Source organism: Physella acuta, unplaced genomic scaffold (genome assembly GCF_028476545.2).
Source record: "Physella acuta isolate Inbredline_101_S28 unplaced genomic scaffold, ASM2847654v3 ptg000053l, whole genome shotgun sequence".
NCBI lineage: Eukaryota > Metazoa > Mollusca > Gastropoda > Physidae > Physella > Physella acuta.
In genome coordinates this window covers 247,197-274,969 of record NW_026731573.1, presented here as the reverse complement: position 1 = coordinate 274,969, position 27,773 = coordinate 247,197, and the positions used below count along the sequence as shown (strand labels likewise).

Sequence of the window (27,773 nt, the reverse complement as noted above, 5' to 3'; positions counted from 1 at the left end):
TCATTAATAAACGCCAATTTTTTAAATGTAGGATATCATTTACAATAGTTAAGATCATAATGATTTTTGTTTTAGAATATTCTAAACAAATTTTGAAGTTTATACTGTTTTGATACATGGACCGAGTTCGCTTTATTGTAAAGTTGTCCTGATTTCTCACGCGTCTAAAGTATCGGCATTCACGGCATAAATAAGGTGTAGCTGGCTGTCACGTCGTTTTCTCCCTAATTATTTATAGACACGAACTTTCTTTTGTGAGACCGCGATCATGACCAGCAATGTGATACGCGGTCGCTCTATAAACAAAAACTTTCTCTTAAATGACTCCGGAGTCCTTTTTCTTAAGGTATGGCAACCCAAGGCATAGATTTAAGTACACAGTTATCCTTTACCTCACCCAACCAACTGCCACCCACCCCAAAGCTTCACACTACTGAACGTCCGTGATTACATTTGAGAATCATTTCTTTTTGATATTCATAAACATAGAGTGTGCTTTCACTATTCGTAACCAGTAAGCTATCAATGTTTTTCTATTTGTTTTAACTTTAATTTTGTTGATATTGTAATTTGTTTAAAATTCTGCGCTTACTAACGGTACAGTCTCTTTTTTAAATACACCTATAACGTATGCTAACGGAAGCTAGTTTGCTGACAAATCTCCTAACGCCCAAGACCAAAACCAGATTAGGCACCTGGAACATCAGAACCCTATATGAAAGCAGCAGATCAGCCCAGGTCGCTAAAGAAATGAGGAGGTATAAATTAAAAGTCCTAGGATTAAGTGAGACACGATGGAACGGCAGTGGCCAAACTAGGTTGCTCTCGGGAAAGACTGTCATCTACTCAGGTCACGAGGACGAAGATCATGAACACACGCAAGGTGTAGCCATAATGATGTCTCCAGAAGCAACAAATGCTTTGATTGCATGGGAACTCGTCTCGCCACGACTCATAGCAGCTCTTTCAATGCCAAGGGAAGGAAAACAACTTTAATCCAGTGCTATGCACCCACAAATGCTGCAACGGATGGAGAGAAAGAGGACTTCTACAGCGCCCTGCAGGCTCAAATTGACAAATCACCAAAAAGAGATATAAAGATAGTAATGGGAGACATGAATGCCAAAGTTGGAACAGAAAATAAAGAACGGGAGCTCACAATGGGGAAAAATGGAATAGGCATAATAAATGAAAACGGGGAACTCTTTGCTGATTTCTGCGCATTTAATGATCTAATTATAGGGGGGGGAACAATTTTCTCTCATAACACCACCTGGACGTCACCCGATGGCAAAACAAAGAAGAAAATTGATTACTTCACAGTTTCCAGAAAGTGGAGAAGAAGTTTAATGGATGTTAGGGCGAAACAAGGTGCAGATGCAGCCTCAGACCACCAACTCGTGGTTGCAATACTAAAATTAAAACTAAAATCCTACAGGGATCGAGCTGATAAACCACACTTTAAATTCAATACAACATATCATAGGTGTCCAAAAATAAAGGAAGACTTTAACTGCGCAGTAAAAAAATAGATATGAAGCACTCTCCAGCCTGGCAGAGGAAACAGTAGAGCAAAAATGGCTATGAATGCAGGAACTATGGAAGTCAACATGCACTGACATATTGGGGAGAAGAAAAAATGAACAAAAATAATGGATCACATCAAAGACATGGGCCAAAATTGAAGATAGAAAAGAGATAAAGCAGAAGATTAACAAATGTAAGGATGAAAAAGAGAAAATAAACCTCAGAACACATTATTGTGAAGTAAATCGCATGGTCAGGAAATGTGCAAAAGAAGACGAAAGACAGTTCATACATGAGATGATAGAGGAGGTAGAAACTGCGGCACGACAAGAAAAAATGAAGAGGCTCTATGAAGTAACCAGGACACTATCAGGCAAGAACATTAATCCCAACAAACCAGTAAAGGATAAAGTAGGAAATATCTTAACAAGTGACACAGAATAGAGAGACAGATGGGTAGAGCACTTTGACGAGATTTTAAACCATCCTCTCTCATCAAACATCCCCGATATACCACCTGCAAATCACCTACTAGATGTGTGTACAGATCCACCCACAAAGTTAGAAACAATAAGAGCAATAAAAAACATGAAAAATGGCAAAGCAGCTGGCTCGGACGGCATCCCACCAGAGGCACTCAAGGCAGACCCAGCCATAGCAGCAGACATACTACATCCTCTTCTTAAGCAGATTTGGGAAGAAGAGATAATCCCATCTGACTGGAACCTGGGATACCTGATAAAAGTGCCAAAGAAGGGAGACCTAACACAATGCAGCAACTGGAGAGGGATAATGCTTCTTTCAGTTCCAAGTAAGGTGCTGACAAGAATCATCCTAGAGAGACTTAGAGATGCCTTGGACAAAAAGCTGAGACAAGAACAGGCTGGTTTTCGTCAGGACAGGTCATGTACTGACCACATCGCCACGCTGCGTATCATTATCGAACAGTCCCTTGAGTGGCAATCCCCCTTATACATGACTTTTGTTGACTTCGAAAAGGCTTTTAACAGTGTGAATAGAGATGCTATCTGGAAGTTAATGAGCCACTATGGAATACCCAAAAAATGTATATCTATCACACAGAAACTATATGAAGACTTCACCAGTCAGGTAATACACAAGGGAAAGCCAACAAAACCATTCACGGTGACGACGGGTGTAAGACAGGGATGAATGCTATCGCTAATGATATTCTTGATGGTAATCGACTGGATCATGCTGAGGGCCACAAAAAACGACACAGGAATCCAGTGGAGTTTCACAAAAAGGTTGGAGGATCTTGATTTTGCCGATGACATCTGCCTACTATCTCATAAGCATCAACACACGCAAGTCAAACTAAATCGGCTGTCTGAAGAAGCCTCCAAAATTGGACTAAAAATCAATAAAAACAAAACAGAGGTCATCAGAATCAATAACAGCCAGGACCTGCCCATACAGCTAAATAGAGAAGATTTACGAGAAACAAACACATTCACATATCTGGGAAGCGTGATCAATAAGGACGGGGGAGCAGACGAGGACATAAAAAGCCGTATCAACAAGACTAGATGTGCCTTCAACTCACTGCACCCGATGTGGTATCCAATAGATACTAAAGAGACCCACGCTTTTCTTTATAGTTATTTAAATAGTAGTGTATAGTTTATTTTCTACTTTTTAGTGCATTATTACATAAAAGCTTGTTATTAAACCGTTTTTTATGATTTTTTTTTATATGAACTATTGGTCATTAACAACTTTGTTCTAAATTTTGGGCATGTGATTAGGATGCAAGAAATAAAATAAGAACATTGGTAAAACGTAGGAGAGATAAACATCTGGCATTTTAGCTGATAGACTTGAAAACATTTATGTGTGCATGTATGTTATATATATATATATATATATATATATATATATATATATATATATATATATATATATATATATATATATATATATATATATATATATATATATATATATATATATATATATACTAGCCGTCCCGGCCAGGCCCTGCTCTGGCTTCTGTGAAAAACCTTTCTGTTAAAGACCATTACCTGTGTGTTTAGTAATCATCATAAACCCGGCATTGCCCACCCAAACCACAACCAACCAAAACCAAAACAACAAAACGCAAACATAACGCTAACACAATTACAAATACAAACGAAAACAAAAACTTAACAACAAACACAACCACACCCACAAACACCAATACAAACACAAAGAAAAAACAAACAAAAAAGCAAACGAAAACAAAAACCTAACAACAAACCCAACCACAAACACCAATACCAACAAAAAAAAATCAACGAAAAAAGCAAACGAAAACAAACCAAATCCAAACGCAAAACCAACCAAAAACACAAATACAAACCCAAACAAAAAAAACACAAACAAAAACGAAAAAAGAAAGAACAAAAACGAACCAAATTAAAACGCAACCACTAACGCAAACCCACCTAAACACAAAGAAAACACTAACGCGAACATAAACGCCCGGGGCGGAATCACCTGTTTTAGCTTAATGAACGACTATAGTACCCCAACTTATTCACAGTCTTTTGCACTCACTTAAACGAACGCGCCTGTTTCAATTTAATAAACAATTTTAATACTCCAAGCTTAACCGTAAAATACCTACAACATTTGCACTTGATCAATCCCCGCTAATTATGTAATTATTTTTTTTCCCAACACCAAAACAAAGTAATTAAAAAGTAAATTATTTTCACGGAATGCAATGGTTTTTTATAAAGGGAAGTAATTGTGTTTTTCCTAATTTATCAAAGGGAAGTAAGTGCTATAGGACTAAATAAAGACATAATTAGAATTTTTGTAAAGGATGATATTTTTTTTAAAACTTGTGTTTAATGAACATGCCGACAATTATTACTATAATTTGAAAAATGAAAATTATTTCCCAACACTTTCAATGGTAATTTTTTAGCTCATAAATTTAGACAAATGCGCACGATAATTTTTCTAACACTTAAAATCGTACAATTCCAACGACATACAAATGCATTACATACAGAACTGAGCTTTATATATTATATATATATATATATATATATATATATATATATATATATATATATATGGGCTATTTATATAATGGTAAAAGCAGGCCCCGCGCGGATGGTTGGCACTAGGCAGGGGCGTTTAGGGGCCCAGTTCCGACCAAAAAATATTGAATTTTTTTTTTTTAAATTATGTTTTTCATGCAACCTTTAAGTGAGTTTTTGTAAAAAAAAAAACAACAGGTCTACTATAGCATTATAGCAGAGATTGTTGCGTAGAAAAATATTTTAAAATCTACAAGAGCTATAGTTTGAAAGGTAGGTAAACATTCACACTACTTCCATGACTTACGACCCTTCTTTAAAATAGGGATGTCCACGAAGCTCATTTTAACAGTTTTGTACTATCTATCTATATATATAATTCTCTTCTTCGAGCCGTTAGAAAACAAGCTGCAAACGCTCTCCCTACCTCCCCACCCCTACATGGTTTTAGTGAGCTGTGTTCACTCTAAATGTTTACAAGCAGAGCCAACAATTTTAAACGTAGGGGGGGGGGGGGAGAGGGGGGGGGGAGGGAAGGAAGGGGGGGGGGTTATGGTCCTTAACGAGCTACTTATAGTGTTTTAAAGAAATATTTTCAGTGTCAGCGTTGGTACTGTCGAATTCACAAATTATGAATTATTGAAAATTAGAAACAACTAAATAGCGGCGTATGTTATGCCGCGGGCCGGTGTATATTAAAAAGCAATTGATTCTCTGAATTGTTACTTAAATAAGACGTACTATACAATAGTATAGATATAAAAATCAATGTTTTCAAAATTGATATTATAAAAGCCAAAAATGAAAAAAATAAACATAACGCGAGAAACCATCAGAGGCGTAGCTAGGGGAGGGCGGCCGCCCCGGGCGCCGACCCCAGGGGGGGGCGCCAAAAGGGGTAGAAAAAAATATTAAAAGCTCATTTTAAGTTGCAGTTTTGAATTATAAACAGTCAAAGTAAAGAAATTTAACGGCTGGGAGCCTTTGCATACTGATTTAACTGTTTTCTACCTTGATTGTGTAACTGTAAAACGTATATCTTTAAGAAACAGTGACCGGAAAAACCGCTTTCCAGCTTTCCTAGATGGGGAGGGGGGGGGGCGCTTTTTCGAAGACTAAAATCGGAAAAATTCACAACGGATTAAGGAATAAATAACCGATATCACTCAGAAAAGAAACCCTTTGAACTAAAGCGTATTTTACGATTGTGTAACATAAAAAAAGAGTTAGTGACGTTTAAAATCCGCTATGTACTAGATAGGTTGCTAGATAACTCTTTTAACACTTAGTAAAGAAATCAATTGTATTAACACTTAATGTACGATTTCACTACCCAGTTTTGCTAAGTAATAACGCGACTAATTCTTTGTACGATTCTTACGATTCTCTCAACGTGATCGTGATAGATCAGATACTTTTACTTGATTGCATTACATCTTGCCGGGTTCACTGCATTAAAGAGAAATAAAAATAACGGATTCTTGTATCGCTATCCGATCGGTAAAATAGCAGACTGTCGGAGCAGGTGGATGGGAAGCGACACTCTTTGCCAAAATTTTAAGAGAGAAGAAAATTAGTATATTGTACTGATTATTACTTTGTTCAACCTAACTGATAATTCAAAATTGCAATATTGTTCTAAAGACATGAGCAAAAGTAGACCAAATAAGGCTTGCACCTTCTACAAAATACACTCTAAAGCAGTGGTTCTTAACTTTTTGGAGTACTGAACCCAACCAGTTTCATATACGCAATCACCGAACCCTCCTTAATAGTTGTATCGTCCACAATGACAAAATCCGATCGTGAATCCTATGCGTCGGGTGTGTGTCTTGACCTCCGCGGAAGCCCTGAGACTTAATCACCGAACCTCTCGGGTTCGATGGAGCCCACTGTTTTAAGCTCTTTTGATTTTCTACATTTTATTCGTTTCAGCATCTTACTTAAGGGGAATTTAATTGGCGTCCAGTAAAGTTTTAGGGAACGACAATCAGCGTAATTGTTAATTTTTTTCCAGACTGTCGCACACACAAACACACACACACACACACACACACATACACACACACACACACACACATATATATATATATATATATATATATATATATATATATATATATATATATATATATATATATATATATATATATATATGGGGGGCGCCAAACTGAAAGTTTGCCCCGGGCGCCTGGAGGGGTTGCTACGCCTCTGGAAACCATTCACGAATCAAGCTAACGTCTTTATATATTTATGAAACTTTTGTAATACTAGATGAGTTTGGACTAAATTTTCTCTGGTTTGTTGTCTCAGATGGTTATATATTGCAATGAAGTAGACTAAATTACTCAGTTAGGATATATATATATATATATATATATATATATATATATATATATATATATATATATATATATATATATATATATATATATATATATATATATATATATATATATATATATATATATATATATATATATATGTATATATATATGTTTATATATATATATATATATATATATATATATATATATATATATATATATATATATATATATATATAGGGGTAAAGGAGGGCGTTAAGAGCCACACTTTTTAGCACCTGTACATTTTTAAAGATTTCTACTAATCTAAGAATTTTTTAGTATTGAAAATATGGCAAAATTATTCTAACATATCTTACACAATATATAAATAATAACAAAGTCTATTAAATATACTTTAAATAGGTTTAATTGAACATTTATTGTCATACCCCCGAAATCAGCATTTGGGGTGAAAGGAGCCGGGCAATGGGGCAATAAGCATTATCTCCTAGTTTAGACTAACTCCTCAATAAAAATAATTAATTTCTAACCCCAAAATAGTTAATGGTGTGTACACACACTTTAACTGATACTAGCTATCACTAGGCCCCAATGGGCCCAGTCTACAATTGATACAATTACAGGTGTACATAGGGCCTAAAGTCAAGTAGTTTACAGTAGGCACATTAGTGTGTAGCTAGTATACTAGTGTGTAGCTGTCCAGAGTTAACATTCTTGTATGTAAAAAGGGTTGGTACTAACTAATCTGCCTTAATGCTTTCCCCTGATAAGCCATGTGTGCTATACATTACATAACATGACATGGAGGTGAGAAATGTTGAGGGGAGAGCAGTGGTACTGGTTTCCCCTTTGTTCTCCTTGCTGGACCCTGAGGGCCATAAATTACATAAGGAGATGCTATCTCTGGTTGGCTGAGATCTAAGAACTAAGTCCATGCTACCTACAAAGAGATAAGTTTTATGGTGTGTTAGATACAGGTGGGGGCTGGGTATCATGGGGGTGAGAAATTGTGAGGGGAGAGCAGTGGTACTGGTTTCCCCTTTTTTTCTCCTTGCTGGACCCTGAGGGCCGTAAATTACATAAGGAGATGCTATCTCTGGTTGGCTGAGATCTAAGAACTTAGTCCATGTTACCTACAAAGAGATGAAGTTTAATGGTGGGTTAGATCATGGAGGTGAGAAATTGTGAGGGGAGAGCAGTGGTACTGATTCCTCTTTGGTCTCCACCCTGCTAGACCATGAAGGTCATATGTTACATAACATGCCACCACAGATTGTCTGAGATCTGTAACTGTAATCCATGTTACCTACAAAGAGATGAAGTTTTATCCATGTTACCTACAAAGAGATGAAGTTTTATGGTGGGCCACAAACTGGTGGGGGCTGGGTATCATGGGGGTAAGAAATTGTAAGGGGGGGGAGCAGTGGTATTAATGTGTCTGTTTACTTCCATGCTGGACCATGAGGGTCATAAATTACATAACATACCACCCCAGATTGGCTGAGACCTAAGAACATTTATTCCTGTTACCTACAAAGAGATTAGAAGTTTTATGGTTGGTTAGAAACAGGTGGGGGCTGAGTCGGCTGTATTGCCCCTTAGGGGTAATAAGTACTCATACCATTTTAAAAATTACCTTGCTAACATGAGATGACTGAATTTTTACTTTTTAGCAGGTTAGAATAGTATTTCTATCATTTAGACACAAGTCTGTTTAACAATTAATACATTTTGTGTTAACTATTCCTATACCAGTGTCATATTCAGTGGTCTAATAAATGAGAAACTTGCACATAGGGTTTCAAGAGCCACATAACAGTATCTGTTATAACTTTTCTAAACAGGCAAGCAAGTGAACAAAATGAATGTATTCATGTAGATTTAGTTATTATCTAACAAATAAAACCATTATGGTAATGATCAGTCAAGTTTTACTCTGATAATGATAAAAACTTTATAGCATGGTAAAATGGGACTAATGTCGGCCATTTTGTTTTGGCACCAATAATCACTGTGCAAAAAAAATTCACCAAAATAAAACTTTTCTAGCCATAGCTATAAAAATAGTGTTAAAATGTACAACAACCAATACTCTAATACAGGAACAAAGAATGGGCTTGAAAAACTCATTTGGTTTATTACAAAGTGAAGTTTCCCAAGTTATGTCTATTTGGAAAAAAAGTTCACAAAATGGTTTTATGGAGATGAGAAATTTTAGGGAAAGAGCAGTGGGATTAAATCTTGTCTCATCCTCTCCCTATTGGACCAAGTGGGTCATAAATTACATAAAATGAATCCTCTGCTTCTCTGTTATCAAAGAACAGCAGTGGTTGTTACCTCAGAAGTAGATTAGCAGTGTTATTGGGGGTTTTGTGGGGGTGGGGTGTTGATTGGGGCTTAATACCACACGGCTCCTAACGCCCTCCTTTACCCTATATATATATATATATATATAGGGGGCCCTAATTTTTTCTTTGCGGGGGAGCCTTTTTTTTCAAGTTCCGCCACTGGCACTAGGCCCCGCGTATTCCTTACGCCGGCTCTGCCGGCACCCTTGCAAGGTGCGATTTGACGCACTTATCCATTTATCACAATAGCACCTGCGACAGTTTAAGGAGCACCCTACTATATTGACACGGCGACACACAACATTCGATGATTAAACCGAGCGGTTGGGGCCGTATGCGGCGCCCCTGTTGTAGTGTAGTCGGGGGCCAAATCTGTTGGCTCATTTATATTATCTGTATGCGCAATTTTCGGGATCTAGTATGTCTCACCATATCCTCGAAGTTTATTATTAAAATTGGATGTTAAAAAAAATAAAGCGAATTTTTTTTCTAACTAAGTTGATCTTTTGGGAAGGAAGAAATTATTATTTAGATTCTAGAAGATAGATCTAGATCTAGATCTAGGTCTAATAAGATCTAGGAGTTCAAGTTTATTATTCAATATTATTATTAGGCCCAGAAGTGACGAGGAGATTAGATCTTGATAATCTATAGAGTCTAGATCTAGATCTATATCTATATTAGAGCTACCGTTAGATCTAGATCTAGAATCTAGATCTAGATCTCTAGATCTAAGATCTAGACTTGTCACTTGGACAATGGCGAATGTTTCTCTTAATTCGTATTTGCACGCTGTAGGTAACTTTACTTTCTTTAGATCTAGAATAATCTAGATCTAGAATCTAGATTAGATCTAGGACCTAGATCTAGGTCTAGGATAATCAGATCTAGAACCGAGATCTAGACATTTATGATAATTTGTTTTGAGCAATTATTTAAGATTCTAGATTTAAGAATATTTAAGATTCTAGACTAGACTAAGTGACTAGATCTAGAATGATTAGAATATTTGGATTATTCGGTAATCTATCGCTTTGGGTACGTAAAATCGCCTGCGGCTATTAATGTACGAAAACGTTACCTCATTGTCAAGGCTTTAATAGAAGTGTATAGGCCTAGATCTAGAGTATGTTGTCATATGTTTGTGTCAAATATTATAGATAAATGAATAATAAACCTAAATCAATGGCTAAATAATATCGATATAGGCCAGAAATTAACTTTAAACAGCAGTGTCTAAGAGCAAGATTTGCTATATATTATATATAAACAGCAGCCATTTATAAAATAGAGTGGCTTCCCCCTGAATCTTGCGCTATAAGCTTATAAAAATAAAACTTTAACAAGATGGTTGCTATAGTAAATAGCATGGTTGCTTCTGTTGGAAACATCGCTACCTAAAATGATAGTTTACCGATTATTCTAGATCAGTGATCTAGAAATCTAGCTGGCTAGAAGAATCAGAATCTAGATCTACTATTATTATTAACTATTATTAACTTAGTATCTAGAATAGTATCTATCTAGAATTCTAGATTCGATCCAGGGGCGGAGCTACCATACCGCCAGACCCCGCAATGCGGGGGGGGGGGGGGTGTGGCCCAGGACGTTTAGGGGCCCAGTTCTGACCAAAAAACAATGAATTTTTTTTTCAAAAATTATGTTTTTCATGCATCTTGAAAGTGGTTTTGTAAAAAAAAAAAAACAAAAAAAAAACAGGTCTACTATAGCAGAGATTGTTGCGTAGAAAAATATTTTAAAATCTACAAGAGCTATAGTTTGAAAGGTAGGCAAACATTCACACTACTTCCATGACTTACTGCCCTTCTTTAAAATAGGGATGCCCACAAAGCTCATTTAAATAGTTTTGTACTATGTATATTAAAAAGCAATTGATTCTCTGAATTATTATTTAAATAAGACGTATAGGTATAGTTATAAAAATCAATGTTTTCAAAATTGATATTATAAAAGCCAAAAATGAAAAAAATAAACATAACGCGAGAAACCATTCACGAATGAAACTTGCGCCTTTATATATTTTTGACCAGCATTTTTAGTCGTCGTCATGATAATTTCTAGCCTAAGATGAGTTTGGACTAAATTTGTCTGGTTTGTTCTCTCAGAATGGTTATATATTGCAATGAAGTAGACCAGGGGTCGGCAACCTTTTGAGACTGAAGAGCCAAAAGTTACAATTTTCAAAATTACCCAGGTTTTAAAAGCCACTCACATTTTTTAAATTGCAATATTTTTTAAAAATTATGATTAGGTAAATAAATTTGATTTATTTAATATAAATAGCTTTACATATGAAAAAAATATCCTAATATATAAAAGCCCAATGTGCGCACATCTCTCTCTCTCTCTCTCTCTTTCTCTGTCCGCAAAAAATTTTCCCCGGACATCACGTCAGAATCGGCAGCGATATATCGAGAATTTTTTACGGACTTTTGTTGAAAATAATATGTTAGATGTTTTAAATGTATAACCACAATTTTAGTTAAAGAAGAAAAATAAAAATTAAAGGCGTATTCGAATGTAGGGAAACAGTATTATTTATGCAACCGGAAAAGCATTAATATATGTGAAAAAGAACGCATAAAACTGTGACGTCACTATTGCTTATACATTAACTAATGACGTCATCTGCCGTGTTTAGAATGAAAAGAAATGAACTATTTCATTCAAATTTGATTTAGATCTACGTACACTATGAAATGTATACAATACAATTTTTCCAGCCTAAACTCATAACATTTATTTTATGTATTTGGATTCTAGATCTAGAGATTCTAGATCTAGACTAAATCTAAATCTAAATCTACGCAATAACTAGATCTAGACGTAGACGCTAAGATCTAGATTTAGACTCTAACTTCTCTAAAATCAATTCCAAAAATAAATTTCTATATTAGGACTAAACTATTTCAAGACTTATTTATTTTATACAAAATCTTTGTTTGGAACTGGCTAATTTGGGATAAAAAATTAATTTGAAAGAATAGGCATATTCGCGTAAGTTAAGATTTTAAAATACGTCTTTCATTCTCCGTATTTTATAAGGTGCCTAAATAGCGGAGGTGTTAGTGTACATTAAACCACGCAGGTGGTGCGGGTTCGAGACACAGCAAGTCAACTTGGTTAATGTATTATTTTTTATTATGCTCGGGCTAAACTTAAAAAAAAAATTCTTTTAGAAATCTAGATCTAGATCTAGATTGTCGGGTGTCCGATAGGGCACTTCCCGGCGCCGCAGGCGCTTCAAATTTGGCATGATCTTGCCTTGGTGCGACAGAACACGGGGGCCGGTTGGCCGAAAAGTCTACGATGTGGGGGTCAAAACTGACCTCGACTGACCGGTACCTTATATGAGCTATAAATCGAAAAAAAATGTCCACGGAGGAACCTCTTCATAACTCTTGAGGTCGTAGACCGACCTTCGGGCGAATTAATTAAGCATTCAAATTCTCAATGTTTTCGAAAGCCTAAGCGAAGCTGGGCAGCATGCCTAGTTTCATATAAAAACATACTCTCATTTCACCAGAATAATGAAATTAGTAATAAAAAAATAAAAATATGGAACTATCTCAATCCACTTTAGAAGCAGTTAGCTTTTTTTTCTTTCTTTACCAACATCATCGGCTCAGATGTCTCCCATTAGCCAGGCAGGCCTCGACACGACAAACTGAATCTAACTGGCTTGGATATCGGTTTGATTACAGTGTATGGGTCACTTCTGTCCTTTGGTTCCTACCAGCTTATCTTCCACCCAACTGAACACAGGGTAAACTCGTACCCCGCTGTCCAGTACCCGGCTCAACAGTAGGAAGCTAATAACTAAAAACTACGTCACTCAGGTCAAATTAATGATTACTGATGTATAAGGAAATGCATTCTGAATAAAATATCATGCCCCTTTTAACGACATTTGAAAAAGTCAGCAGTTGGGCATTGGCAAGCATGAAATGCAGGGTTCGTGCGGCCTCCTGAAATTCCAGGAGGTCCTGGAAAACTCCTGGAATCTTAAAAACGTAAAAATCTCCTGGAATTCTCCTGGAATTTGAAAAAATATAAAAACCTCCTGGAATTCTCCTGAAATTTAAAAAATTCTCCTGAAATCTCGTGAAATTTTATTAACCCGCGGCGCAAAACCCGACCGAAATTATTTGATTTTGTTCCGCCAATAATTGAATAGTAGTTTTTAAATGGGACGAAAATCAACGCATCGGCCGTCGTCCGACTGAATCGCACTGCCGTGATCTACACAGCCGAGTGTGTGGTCACGTGACGCTAGGCGATTAATCCGAATGGATGATACTATAAACAATTTCTAAAGATAGACAGGCTTACATGTGTTCCCGTGTTTGACTTGTCGGCTTTTGGATTTTTAAAGTAGACAGGCATGTTTCATAACTTTGTCTTAAACTATTGAAACAGCAAAAACAAGTTGTAGTAGTATTTACGGCTCAGGACTAATCGTCAAAATTAATCTTCTTTAGAAAACCCGGAAAGCTGCAATCCGATCAAACAATGCTGGTTCGCGTAACGTTTCATTATTTTATTTTATACATTAATTTTTCGTAAAAATAGCTATAGAAAATAAATTAAATTTTTCCAGTGGCTCTTTTTTTCGGTTGACTAAAAATTGTTAATACGCTTAATTCTAGCTTGCCAAATCAACCAAAATGGGCTGGGGTGGGTGGGGGAAGACACTGACCATCCTACACGGTATGTAACACCCAACGTAACATCTATAGTCTATAGCCTCAACCCGCCCCCACTACTCCGTGCCGTGAAGCGACAAGCTGACGATCGTCGCCTTTGATGTTGTGTAACACTCGTACGGTGGTTTCATACCCCACCTCCCTTCCCCCTTCACTTTGTGGAGTTGATGTTACTAATCCTTGGGCATAGATCAAGAAATCTTGCCAGACTTTTGTCTCTGAAATTATATAATATTCGTCTGACACGTTCATCGGGTTGGCCGACTAGCCTAGCATCATTGGATTTGGCATCCAAAAATCAATAAAATATCACGAAATGATATTAATTGGTGAAGTCTGCTTGCATTTATACCTCTTTTATAGTGAAAAACTCTTTAAAATTTGGTCCATACCCTCCCAGTATTTTTCCTCTTTCAGGGTCTATCCGGGTTGTCTGAAAAATCTGCTATTTTTTTTAATGACAAAAAAAAACTATCATAAATTTTTTGTTTATGGTCAGATTTTGAAAATTCTAACTGGTCTGTAGTCAGATTGATAGCCTCTATCCTAATATGTAACTTTTACTGAAATTAAATTTTTGTATTGGCTTAGCTAATTAAATGTATTATTAAGTACGCTTTTTTAAAAAAATGTACAAATTGGGTTTCTTTTTTGTTTTTAAAATCTCCTTGAATTTTTTTTTTAAACTCCTGGAAAAGTCCTGGAATTTTATTTGAACTTTTGAGCATGAACCCTGGAAATGGTTGCCTAGTGGCTGTACACAGCTCGGCTGTTGGGCTGGGCCTGGTGCCCAAGCGGCTGTCCGTATACTTTCTACTGCACCTATTCTCACTGTTCCCGTATGAGTTTTTTTTTCTTCTGTTTAAAATTGTGTTTCTTTACAGTAGAATTTCGTTATGAGTTTTGAAGACGAAATGATATAAATATAAATATTTGTGCAAGGAGCTAGAGAGCCGCATATTGACATCAAAAGAGTCGCAATCGGCTCGCGAGCCGCAGGTTGCCGACCCCTGAAGTAGACTAAATTACTCAGTTAGGATCTAGATTTTATATATATATATATATATATATATATATATATATATATATATATATATATATATATATATATATATATATATATATATATATATATATATATATATAGGGGCCCTACTTTTTCTTTGCGGGGGAGCCTTTTTTTCTAGTTCCGCCACTGATCTGATCTACTATAATGATTATTAGGTAATCTATCACTTTAGGTACTTAAAATCGCCAGCGACTAGTAATGTGAAAAACAGGTGACTCCTTAATTTTAGGTCGATTCTAGCCGGAAAAAGATAGACATTCTCACTGGAGAGAAACTTTGACTTGCCTTCGCGGCAATTTTTTTGATGGTACTGCGCATGCGTGTGTTTACAGCTGCAGAACCCTAACCTAGCCCTAACCCTAAGTCCTAATCATAGTATTACTTACTAATGTGAAGGTCTGGTTGGTTGCTAACAACAATATTAGTTGGTCCCGTTACAAAACCGGAAGTCAGAAGCTGACCCTGAAACGTCACGCTCCGTTTTTTTTTTGTCTTTAAGTTTTTTGGGCGGTCCTCTATACAAGAAATGAAAAACTGCTAATCTCGCATAATCTCTTCATTATTTTAATGTGAGATGCCATTTTAATTTTATAGTGCTTACATTTGTTTGAAAGTGTGCACTAGGCCATGGGTCGGCAACCTTTTGAAGCGGAAGAGCCAAAAGTTACAATTTTCAAAATTTCCTTGCTTTAAAGAGCCACTAACATTTTTTTATTTCAAGTATTTTATTTTTTTTCATTAAGATTAGGTAAAAAAAATGATTTGTTGTTTAAAATAAATAGCTTTATTTATGAAATAATATTTATTCATATAAAAACATACGCTTGTTTTGCCAGAATTATGAAATAAGTTATCAAAAAATAAAAATTTAGGACTTTAGAAGCAGTTAACTTTTTTCTTTCCTTACGGACATCACCGGCTCAGGCAGTGTCTCCCATTAGTCATGCATGCCTCAACACGGCAAACTCCCTGACTAACTGGCTTGGATACAGGTTTGATAACAGTGTATCGGTAAATTCTTTGGTTCTCACCAGGCTTATCTTCCACCCAACTGAACGCAGGGTAAACTCGTACCCCACCGTCCAATACCCAGCTCAACAGTAGAAAGCTAATAACTAAAAAAAAACCATCACTCACGTCAAATTAGTGATTACTGACAGATAGGGAAATGCCTTCTGAATAAAATAACATCCCCCATTTAACGTTATGTGATAAAGTCGGCACTTGGGTAGTAGTAGGCATGGAATTGTTGCCACCGGGCTGGCTACAGCACGGCTGTGGGGCTGGGCCTGGTGCAAAAGTGGCTGTCAGCTGTCCGTATACTTTCTACTGCACCTTTTCTCACTGTTCTCTGATGAGTTGTTTCTTCTGTTTAAGCTTATGTTTCTTTACAGTATAATTTTTTTTTATGAGTTTTGAAAATGAAATAATATAACTTAGTATTTGTGCAAGGAGCTGAAGAGCCGCATCTTGACATCAAAAGAGCCACATGCGGCTCGCGAGCCGCAAGTTGACGACCCCTGCACTAGGCCATGGATACAATGGTTTGCTATAGTCTCTCACTGAATCAAACCCATTGCCCCGCAGGGTGCTATTTGATGCCCTGGGCTATCCTATGAGCACTATGGCGCCTATGTTTGTTTTAAGGATCACCCTACAATATTGACACGATGGCACACGACCTTTGATAATTAAACCATGCCAGGGGTGGTATGCGGCTTCCCTGCAGTAGTAAAACTGGGGCACCCAAGAGTGTCCCTCCATGTTCCTGACACCTGGGCCGTCGCCGAAGTGTGTTCTACTTCACTATTACAGAAAGTGATAATCTCACAGTCAAGGCAAACCCCTGTGTCGACAGATATGATTCAAGAAATATAGCTCAGGCATTGTTTACATTTAAATAGTACAGTGTTGGAAAACAAGGTCACACGTCTAAGAAAATAGGAGTGGTAACGCAATGATAAAGCCCTCTTAAAATATTACATCAGACTTTCTTCTGAAACATTAGCAGCGCGCGGTAATGGCATGCTAGTGTACTCCGATGTTAAACTACCAATTTACTTTATGAGTAAGTTACAAACACATTACAAAATAATTTTTGCCATCCATTAACCATTAAATGGTAATGACTATTGTAAGTATGCTCTATTAGTATATTATTTATTTTATTTTACAGGTTGATGATGCAATCAAACATTTTGATAGTGATGAAGCTGCAGTAAGTACTTATTTTTAAGCTATGTCATTTATCTCTTTGTTATAATATTGCTTACTTAATTTGTTTGTAGGTAAAAAAAATAATTTTTAAAAGTTAAAAAGCTATTCTCTGACCTTGCCATCACAAGTCAATTGTATATGTGATTTTTGCAATTAAAGTGTGAACATGCTCTAATCCTAGCCACTTTAACTTTTCATCAACTTGAGTTGACTACTAATTGAATCGATTTTGAAACCCTTAGGCAATAATTCATTAACTTTATATATATATATATATATATATACGAGCCGGCCCGCGGGATAACATACGCCGCTATTTAGTTGTTTCTAATTTTCAATAATTCATAATTTGTGAATTCGACAGTACCAACGCTGACACTGAAAATATTTCTTTAAAACACTATAAGTAGCTCGTTAAGGACCATAACCCCCCCCCCCCTTCCTTCCCTCCCCCCCTCCTCCCCCCCCCCCCCCTACGTTTAAAATCGTTGGCTCTGCTTGTAAACATTTAGAGTGAACACAGCTCACTAAAACCATGGGAGAGCGTTTGCAGCTTGTTTTCTAACGGCTCGAAGAAGAGAATTATATATATATATATATATATATATATATATATATATATATATATATATATATATATATATATATATATATTTATTGTGAGGTCTCGGTCGAAAACCGCCCTTCTAAAAAAAAAATTCAAATTTCTGTTTTTTATATAAATCAAAAGCCAGTATGATTCCCCATAATACCCCCAAAATATTATAGAAATCTGGTGAATGATCATCGAGATATAATCATCTGAAGGAAACAACTATTATTTCTAGCGCTAAAAATCTCGGCGCAAAACGAATATCGCAATTTCCGCAGTATACTTTTAATCAGCAATGCAGTCGCACAATTTAACACCACAGCAATCAAGGTATTTATAGGTAAGGAGATTAGATTAGTTATGGTGTAAGCTATTCTATTACATTTTATCATTTAAAAGAATAAAAAATAAAGAGTATTTTAGATTTTTGAGAAACAAACTGTTTTGTTTACATTTTTATTAGGCTTTGAAACTAGGTCTAAATTCTAGAATCTAGTGTAGATCTAGAGCTCAATTTAAAAATACTATCAAATCGAATTATCACAAACTTGTGCTATACATATAATTATTTTTTATTCATTACTAACTTTAGATGGAACATTTATCTTCATGTTAAAAAATGTTTTATGGTAGTTACCAAATTATGACCTACATGTTAGACAACAAAATAAACTACTTGGAACTTAAATTTAAATGTTAAATGGTAATTAGCATGGTATATTGATAAGTATTACATGTTTACATTTTAGATCAAACTTGAAATTATTTAATCACATGATCTGAAATTGTATTTACAGATGCTACCATACAGCAGAGGGAGAAGGCTGATTCAACTTAGTTTAAAATCTCAAGCTGTCAAGCAACACAATTATATTATTTCATTATTCACAAAACTCTTCTCGTCTGACTTAACAAATAAAGATCAGTTTAATCTCTCTCAAGAGACCAGTCTTACCATATAAAAGACCAGCCTCTCTTAACTGACCAGTCTTACCATACATCAGACCAGCCTCTCTCAACTTGACCAGTCTTGTCATACAAGAGATCAGCCTCTCTTAACTGATCAATCTTATCTGACTAGTATTACTAAAGAACAGACCAGCCTCTATCAACAGACCAATCTGGCCTTTCAAGAATTCAATGTGACAGACACTGCAAAACAACCCTGATGCTACTATCTACTTCAAGGGTTCCCAAACTGTGGGTCGCGAACTGAACCCCAGGGGGGTCGCTAAGGGCTTTCTGGAAGGTCGCCAACTGGTAGACTAAACCTTAGCAATGAAAAAAAAACAACTAATATCACAGGAAATTGAATAGAGAAGAAACAATGCACACCGTACAAAGCTCTTCTCAGTCATGAGTCTATCTATGAAACTTTCAAAACTAAAAAGTCATTTTGAGACAAGTCATTCCTAACACACCAAAAAAGAAGCTGTGGGTACTCAGTGTTACTGCAGTCGGTTGTTGGTGTCACTGCTGTGGGTACTCAACACTGGCGCCATTGGTAATCGATACCATTGCTGTAGGTACTCAGTCTTAGCAGTAGGTACTCAGTGTCACTGCTGTGGATACTTAGTGCTGAATCTGTGGGTGCTCAGTGTCATTGATGCTAGTACTCAGTGCTGAAGATGTGGGTACTCAATAACATTGCTATTGGTACTCAATGCCAGTACAATGTCACTGATGTGGGTATTCAATAGCACTGCAATGGGTATTTTTGTCAGTATTAAACCTTACTGTATTTATTACGAGGTGTAGGTCTATGCTCAGTGTTATTATTGTCAAGGTCACTGTGAAGACCTTTCTTTGGTGGTATCCAGGATAGTGGTCCACCACCATACATATTGTTGTCTATTTATTTTATATGTTCTCCTAATATTTTACAATACTATTTCAAAAGTTAAATTTGTTAAATTGTACCCAGCAGCATGATCACATTATTCCAGCATCGTTCTCTCTTCATATGCCAAGGTCAATTAAACAGGTGAACTCTACTTCACCTACTGCATGACCCATAATGTTCTAAAGTGCACTTTTATATATAGGCAAAGACTTTTTTGTAAATCCTTTACTTATTTATAATAATACTTGAAGAAAGGACAGCTTGGCAAGGGATCTTATTTCCATATACCTGCTTTGCACCCAAGTACAATTTTATGTCTTGTTACCTGATGTCGCGCTTTTGCAACAAACCAAAATCAGAAGATAACTTCCAAAATTATTCTCATATCATTATGTGATTTATACTGTTTATATACAGAAAAAAGTGAATAATAAAGCTATTAGTATTTTTGTTGTAAAACCACCTGTTATTAATACAGGGATGTGACTTTTCCGAATTTTAGCCGTGATTTTCTTACAGTTTCTAATACTGTTGACTCTCTACAAGCTCCCTAATAAAAGTCAATAGTATTATCTAATCAATAGTAATATAACTTTTACTTCGGCGCCCCACGTTTTTCATCGCTTATAGTAGAGTGATCGCTTGCATTATTGTGATGTATAGCATTTATTTTCTACTTTTTAGTTCAATCAGAAAACGTGGGTTTTTTAAAACTTTTTTAATGATTATTGTTTCTGTTTCAGTTGCGATTTTCCTCCGCTGATTTAATTTTCGCCGAATTTTTCCGCCGACTTTCAATTTTTGTCGATTTTTTACAAAGTTTTAAAAATTAGGAAAATAAACCGGGAGTGATCTCCCCTAAACTTTCTCGAATATTCTAATATAACACTACAGGGGATGGCAACTCGGGATATAGACTTCTAGACATGATTTTTAATCCATTTTAAATACTCACATTTCTTAAAATAGAATATAATCTCGTAGAAAAAAGAAATGCACACTAAGTGAACGCTAAATAATACGTATGCTTCGCTTCGTAGGCCTACAGATTAAAAAAAAATACTAAACTCAACGTGACTACGACCGTGTCTTGTTTGTGGAAGAAAAAATACGTTCAGACTGTTTTTAAATTTTTAATAAGGGGTCTTCCATAAATAACGTCACATTCGTAAGATAGTATAACGTCATATTTTTGTATTTTAAAAAAGTAATGTTAGAAACAACTGCATTTTAGCCGCTATTAGAAAACTGTTGTAAAACATTGTAATAGAAATTGAATAAAATACCCTTTGTTGGTCGACCTCAGTCAATATTTTTGAAAAAAATCGATGCTTAAAAAAAAAAAATTAATTTTGAGGAGGGGGGGGGGGAGCATTTGTTGGCTGAGGTGTAACTTCATTATAGGGGGGGGGGGGAGTCTGGCTTTTGTAGGAGAGAGGGGAGGTAAATATCGTCAAAAAACGTGGATGACCCCTAACACTGACAATTTACATTTATTCCAAAAAAACATAAATATCGATGTGGCTTGGCTATCAAAATGATTAACTTTGGTTCACACATCAGACCCTTTCTAATTTTAGCTAACCTGGTCCATTTCATTTTTCCATCACATGAACCTAAAATTTTCAAATTATAACTAATCTTAATCTAGGGTCTTTACAGTTGGAGATAAATATTTTTACCAATCCAATCTTTAAAAGAATATATATTAGGCATTAGACCCCCTATTAAATAAACCGGTAGTGATCTCCCCTAAACTTTCTCGAATATTCTTATATAAAACAACAGGGGATGGTAACTGGGGATATAGCTATGATTTTTAATCCATTTTAAATACTTAAACTTTTAAAAATAGAATAGAATCTCATAAAAAAAACATTGCGCACCAAGCAAACGCCGAATAAAAAGGCGTATAATAGTGCGCAATATTATTAGTACTTTAAAAATTTACATTAGTTTTTTGAGAAATCGGAAGTAGCGTAAATTACTACTTCCAGTCAACGGAAATTACTCAAAATTTAACAGAAGGTAGAGAATTAGATCTTTTACTTACATGTGAAATTTCATTTATCTATCTGAAATAGTACTCAAGTTATAGGCTTTTGAAAAATTCAAAGTAGGAAAAGTACCACTTCCGGTTGTCGGAAATCGCTCAAAAGTTGATACGGATCTACGATTTTGATATAATACTTATATATGAAATTTCATCAACCTAGCTGTAACGGTACTCAAGTTATCGTGTTTACACACGGACAGACACACACACAGACACACACACACACAGACATACGGACAAGATTGCAAAATTATGTTTTTCCGTATCAGTGAGGTGTAAAACGTCGAGAACTGTAAAAATCTCGATTTTTTTTTTTTGCACGATTACAATACTTTCTCTATACTTCGTATATACGAGAAAGTAAAAATTGAAAATAGGAGTACATCTAGAATCTACATAGATTAGTACAGTTTAAATTAGCTTCATGGTAAAATAAAACTTAATTGCTACTTTTGTTACATTGTAGTTTTTAAAAAGTTGTTTATAAGGTAAACATTAAATTGCTATTAGACAAGACTTTCAATGTTATTTTAGAGTAACATAAACTTCTTGTATTTAAAATATTAACTTCATTAAACAATTAATTAGTACAATAACAGTATGAAGCTGCTTAACTGCGGTATGAAGCTGATTAACTGCGATAAAAAGTAGATAAAACATTGAGTTATTATCCAACATATTGAGTTATTATCCGAAGAAAATTTCCTAATTTTTTTTCCTGGTCTGGTCTCATCCCTGGATATTAATAATCAATGTAAGTAGGCTGAATTCACAAAGTCAAAAACTTTACGATGCGTGTGAGTCAAGAGAGTGTGACGTCATAAATTTCGACTTGACGTGAACATTGGTACCGATACGACCTTCTGGATGTACTCAATACACAACAGTAGCAGTAGGATAAATGTACCTATGCGCATATGCTAAGCGCAGAATTGGTATGTTGCGTTTTCGCATGCTATTTTACTCATCATTTTAAAGCATTTATCAAGATTAATTCAAACTAGAAAATCTTATTTTAGTACTGATTAATTTCCTTACTAATTTCGACTTTTTATATTATTGGGGTCACGGGTCACTTACTTCCAAAGTTTCATGGCGATCTGATGAATGGTGTCAAACAGCAATTGACTTTTATTTATATACCGTATATAAAGTAGAATCAAATCGCGCCCTGCAAATTTGCAAAGTTTCATGCTGATTTGATTAAGGTGTAGTAATGAATAAAAGACAGACAGACATACAAAAGTACATTGCTTTTTATATATATAGATGTATAAATATATATATATATATATATATATATATATATATATATATATATATATACTAGCTGCATCCCGTGCTCCGCCACGGTAAATCTTTTTAAAATATACCAACTTTGGAACAGAACAAAACAAACAAAAACACAACACAAACACAAACAAAACACAACCACAACACAACCACAACACAACCACAACACAACCACAACACAACCACAACACAACCACAACAAATGGTAAATCTTTTTTAAATGTACCAAGTTGGGAACAGAACAAAACTAAATACAACACAAACGAACGCAAAGAAAAAACAAAAACGAAAAAACAAACACAACACTCAACATAAACTCAATTTAAATGTAATCATAAAGGCATATTGCTCACAGTCTATCCCGTAGCGCCAAATCGCGCCCTTTCCGAGCGCCTGACACAGTTAATGAGGCGTAGCGACCCTTCCGGGCGCCCGGGGACAAACTTTCGATTTGCTACCCCCCCCCCCCCCCCCTCAAAATTTTGATTTGCACCCCTTTCCCTCAAACTTTCAATTTCCACCTCACTCCCTTAAACTTTAGATTTGCACCCCCCCCCCCCCGCAAATTTTCAATTTGTTTTTCCAACCCATTTTGGCGCCCCTAAGGTCGGCGCCAGGGGACATATGCCCCCCCCCCCCTCCTTGCAACCCTCTGCTATAAAACCTCTAGCTTGTCCGCAAACCGAAAGATAGAATAATAGTTAGTAAATAATACGTAATAGTGTATAAAATAAATTAAAGGCATTATTTAGAATATCCGTGTTTTACAGACCATATTGCACATTATAAATTCATGCATTTTTTTCAGTACTTTTAAAAATTTACAATAAAGTTTCATGACTAAAACCATTGCGCACCTAATGAACGTGATGACTTAATATAATAATGGAGAATAGTTGATTAAAAATTATAATTAGTAAACAGTACATTCAGTGAATAAAATAAATAAAAGATAGCCTTTTATCAATCAATGCTAATAATAATATTCCAACAATAATGTACTCTTACACGTCTGCATAATTTGCATTCACATTTTGCTAATTATATTATTCCAACAATTATTCCGTCTTGCAGATTTTGCATTCACATTTTTAGCGTGAGTTCAATTTATCTTTGAATTACCTCCATTGGCAAAATTACTAAGCAGTTTAATTAGATTTTTCTACCGTACTGTTATTATGTTATTAATATGTATCCACTTTTTCTGGGAATATGAACGAAAACGATATTTGACATTGATCCTTTTAATATGTTTTAGCAATGTGCGTGTATTTAATATTCTCTTTACGTTATGCAAAATTGTACAAACAGTGGAAATTATAAAATAGCTCTATGCCGTTATATAAACAAACCCTACTCTATTACTTATAATAAGACACTGCGGTGCACTGAAAAGCACAGCATGGTGCGATGTTTACTTTTATGGTTTCAAAATCTATAGCGATGACAGAAGGAAGGAAGGAAGGAAGGAAGGACTGACACACGCTCAGCCCGCTTATATTATAGATATATACGAGCAGACCCGCTGCGTATCTTCTACTTTTCAGTAATTTATAATTTGTGAATTCGACAGTACCAATGCTGCCATTGAAAATATTTGCTTAAAAACACTACCCCCCCCCCCCCCACGTGAAAGCAGCCTCCTCTTAGTTACCTCCTCTAAGTTTAAAATCGTTTCAAACTAAATTATCTGCCCCTAATAGCCGTCACCAAACCGTCTCTATGATTGTAAAATGTAAACAGAGTGAACACCGCTCACCTGATCATGTGGGGGTGGGGTGGGGGTGGTAGTGATAGCGATAGAGAGGAAGAGAGGGGACTGCAAAGGCGCGCTTGCAGCTTGTTTTCTAACTGATCCCAGAAGAGAATTATATATATATATATATATATATATATATATATATATATATATATATATATATATATATATATATATATATATATATATATATATATATATATATATATATATATATATACTAGCTGCATCCCGTGCTCCGCCACGGTAAATCTTTTTAAAATATACCAACTTTGGAACAGAACTAAACAAACAAAAACACAACACAAACACAAACAAAACACAACCACAACCACAACACAACCACATTACAACCACAACACAATCACAACACAACCACAACCACAAAACAACCACAAAACAACCACAAAACAACCACAACACAACCACAACCACAACCACAACACAACCACAACCACAACACACGGTAAAACTTTTTTAAATGTACCAAGTTGGGAACAGAAGAAAACTAAATACAACACAAACGAACGCAAAAAAAAACACAAACGAAAAAACAAACACAACACTCATAACATAAACACATCTTAAATGCAATCATAAAGGCATATTGCTCACAGTCTAGCCCGTAGCGCAAAACCGCGCCCTTTCCGAGCGCCGGCGGACGCGTCTGACACAGTGAATGACTATAAAACAGAGGTGTAGCGACCCTTTCCGGCGCCCGGAGACAAACTTTCGATTTGACCCCCTTAAACTTACGATTTGCACCCCCTCCCCACAAAATTTCAATTTCCACCCTACCCCCTCAAACTTTTGATTTGCACCACTTTTGATTTGCACCCCCCCCCCCCCCTCAAACTTTCGATTTGCACCCTCCCACCGCCCTCAAACTTTCGATTTCCACCCTTCCCCCCCCCTCCACGCATTTTTTTCCAACCCACATTGGCGCCCCCTAAGGTCGGCGCCCGGGGACATATGCCCCCCCCCCCCCTGCTACGCCTCTGCTATAAAACCCCTAGCTTGTCCGCAAACCGAAAGATAGAATAATAATTAGTAAACAATACGTTCAGTGTATAAAATAAATTAAAGGCAGTATTTAGAATATCCGTGTTTTAGAGACCATATTGCACTTTATAAATTCATGCATTTTTTTCAGTACTTTTTAAAATTTACAATAAAGTTTCATGACTAAAACCATTGCGCACCTAATGAACGTGATGACTTAATATAATAATGGAGAATAGTTGATTAAAAATTATAATTAGTAAACAGTACATTCAGTGAATAAAATAAATAAAAGATAGCCTTTTATCAATCAATGCTAATTATAATATTCCAACAATAATGTTCTCTTACACTTCTGCATAATTTGCATTCACATTTTGCTAATTATATTATTCCAACTATTATTCCGTCTTGCAGATTTGTATTCACATTTTTAGCGTGAGTTCAATTTATTTTAAAATACCTCCCTTGGCAAAATTACTAAACAGTTTAATTAGATTTTTCTAACCTACAGTTATTATGTTATTAAAATGTATCCACTTTTTCTAGGAATATTAACGAAAACAATACTTAACATTGATCCTTTTAATATGTTTTAGCAATGTGCGTGTATTTAATATTCTCTTTACGTTATGCAAAATTATACAAACAGTGGAAATTATAAAATAGCTCTATGTCGTTATATAAACAAACCCTACTCTAATACTTATAATAATACAATGCGATGCACTGCAAAGCACTCCGTGGTACTTTTATGATTCCAAAATCTATAGCGATGACGGAAGGAAGGACTGACACACTACCAGCCCGCTTATATTATAGATATATATATATATATATATATATATATATATATATTTATACATCTATATATATAAAAAGCAATGTACTTTTGTATGTCTGTCTGTCTTTTATTCATTACTACAACTAGTATACCTGTCGCATGCGTTACTATGATCACAGAAAAAAGGCTGACACAACATTTTAAGAGTATTTCATCAACGCATTACCAACCGTGAATGCTTAGAAGCCTGACTTTACGAAGTTATCATTCTCTGTTAATCATTTCCATTATGGTAGCTCTTTTTTTGAAAGTCTTCAGGTTTTCTTCCACTTTAATGATTTTTACTCTACTGAATCTGTTGAAAGTTACGAAGATATCAGCCATATATGTTATAATGAGAATTGACTTAAAATTTTTGAAGCAATCTGCATGACAATGTTGAGGTTTTGCAAAAATCAGGGCTGATTCCACACACGACAAAAATACAAATCAGCACCAGTCTCCGAGATAATTACTGGTGTTAGAATGGTACTCCAATTCAGAGCCCATTTCTTTACATAGCTCACTGAAGATGCAGTGCCTCAGTACACTAATTCGCACTTGGTTGACACATTCCATTTCAATTTTTAATACTCATGCCTGTGCAGAATACAATGCATAACAATGATGTGGTGCATCAGTTTTTACTAGCGCACCAAAACCAGACTTTCTTCCCAGCATGACTAGAAGTCTATACAAAGAAACTGGAGAAACCATATGAATTGAAGGATTGTTTTCTTTAAAAATAGCCACAAATTTCTTCACATCGGCTGTCTTAGTAATTGTTGTAATAGGCTTACAAAATAAATTATCTTCATTAATTTTGATGTCTTTCACTTACCATATGAATACTGCAAGCTGGTTTAGATTGAAAAGGCTGAATTTTGCAGGGCTTGAGATTAAATCTACAACTACCTGAGCCAAGATGTCTTTGGTCATGTCTTTTTTCTGTTGCTGATATAATTTAAAAGAGGAATTAGGGATAACTTAATTTCAGCAGCTTTTCCCAGCATGGTATTTGCCATCTTTAACACAGCTGATTTTATGAGTGTTTCACCAATTGTGAGTGGTTTGCCCAGCTTTGTTATCAGGTGTGTAACTTCGTACGATGCCTAGAACAGGCAGAGTACT

General features: G+C 35.6%; 2 protein-coding genes across 5 annotated transcripts in view; both read left to right on the top strand.

Annotated features, from left to right (window-relative positions):
- The first annotated feature begins 929 nt into the window (after nt 1–929).
- On the top strand, nt 930–1,971 carry LOC131946610 (craniofacial development protein 2-like). The gene is made up of 2 exons (XM_059307511.1): nt 930–1,520; nt 1,669–1,971. The coding sequence occupies exons 1-2, from the start codon at nt 930–932 to the stop codon at nt 1,969–1,971; spliced, it is 894 nt and encodes a 297-aa protein (XP_059163494.1).
- Nucleotides 1,972–9,810: 7,839 nt separating this feature from the next.
- LOC131946747 (PCI domain-containing protein 2) overlaps nt 9,811–27,773 on the top strand; it is a 59,779-nt gene continuing 41,816 nt past the window's right edge. Inside the window, exons 1-2 of one of the 4 annotated variants that reach the window (XM_059307677.1) lie at nt 9,811–10,055; nt 17,234–17,275. In XM_059307677.1, coding sequence (XP_059163660.1) covers nt 10,020–10,055; nt 17,234–17,275 — 78 coding nt within the window. In that variant the 5' untranslated portion in view covers nt 9,811–10,019. Of the gene's footprint in view, nt 10,060–13,779; nt 13,801–16,736; nt 17,126–17,233; nt 17,276–27,773 lie in introns of those variants that run through there. The other 3 variants (XM_059307698.1, XM_059307684.1, XM_059307691.1) reach the window with 3 other exon arrangements.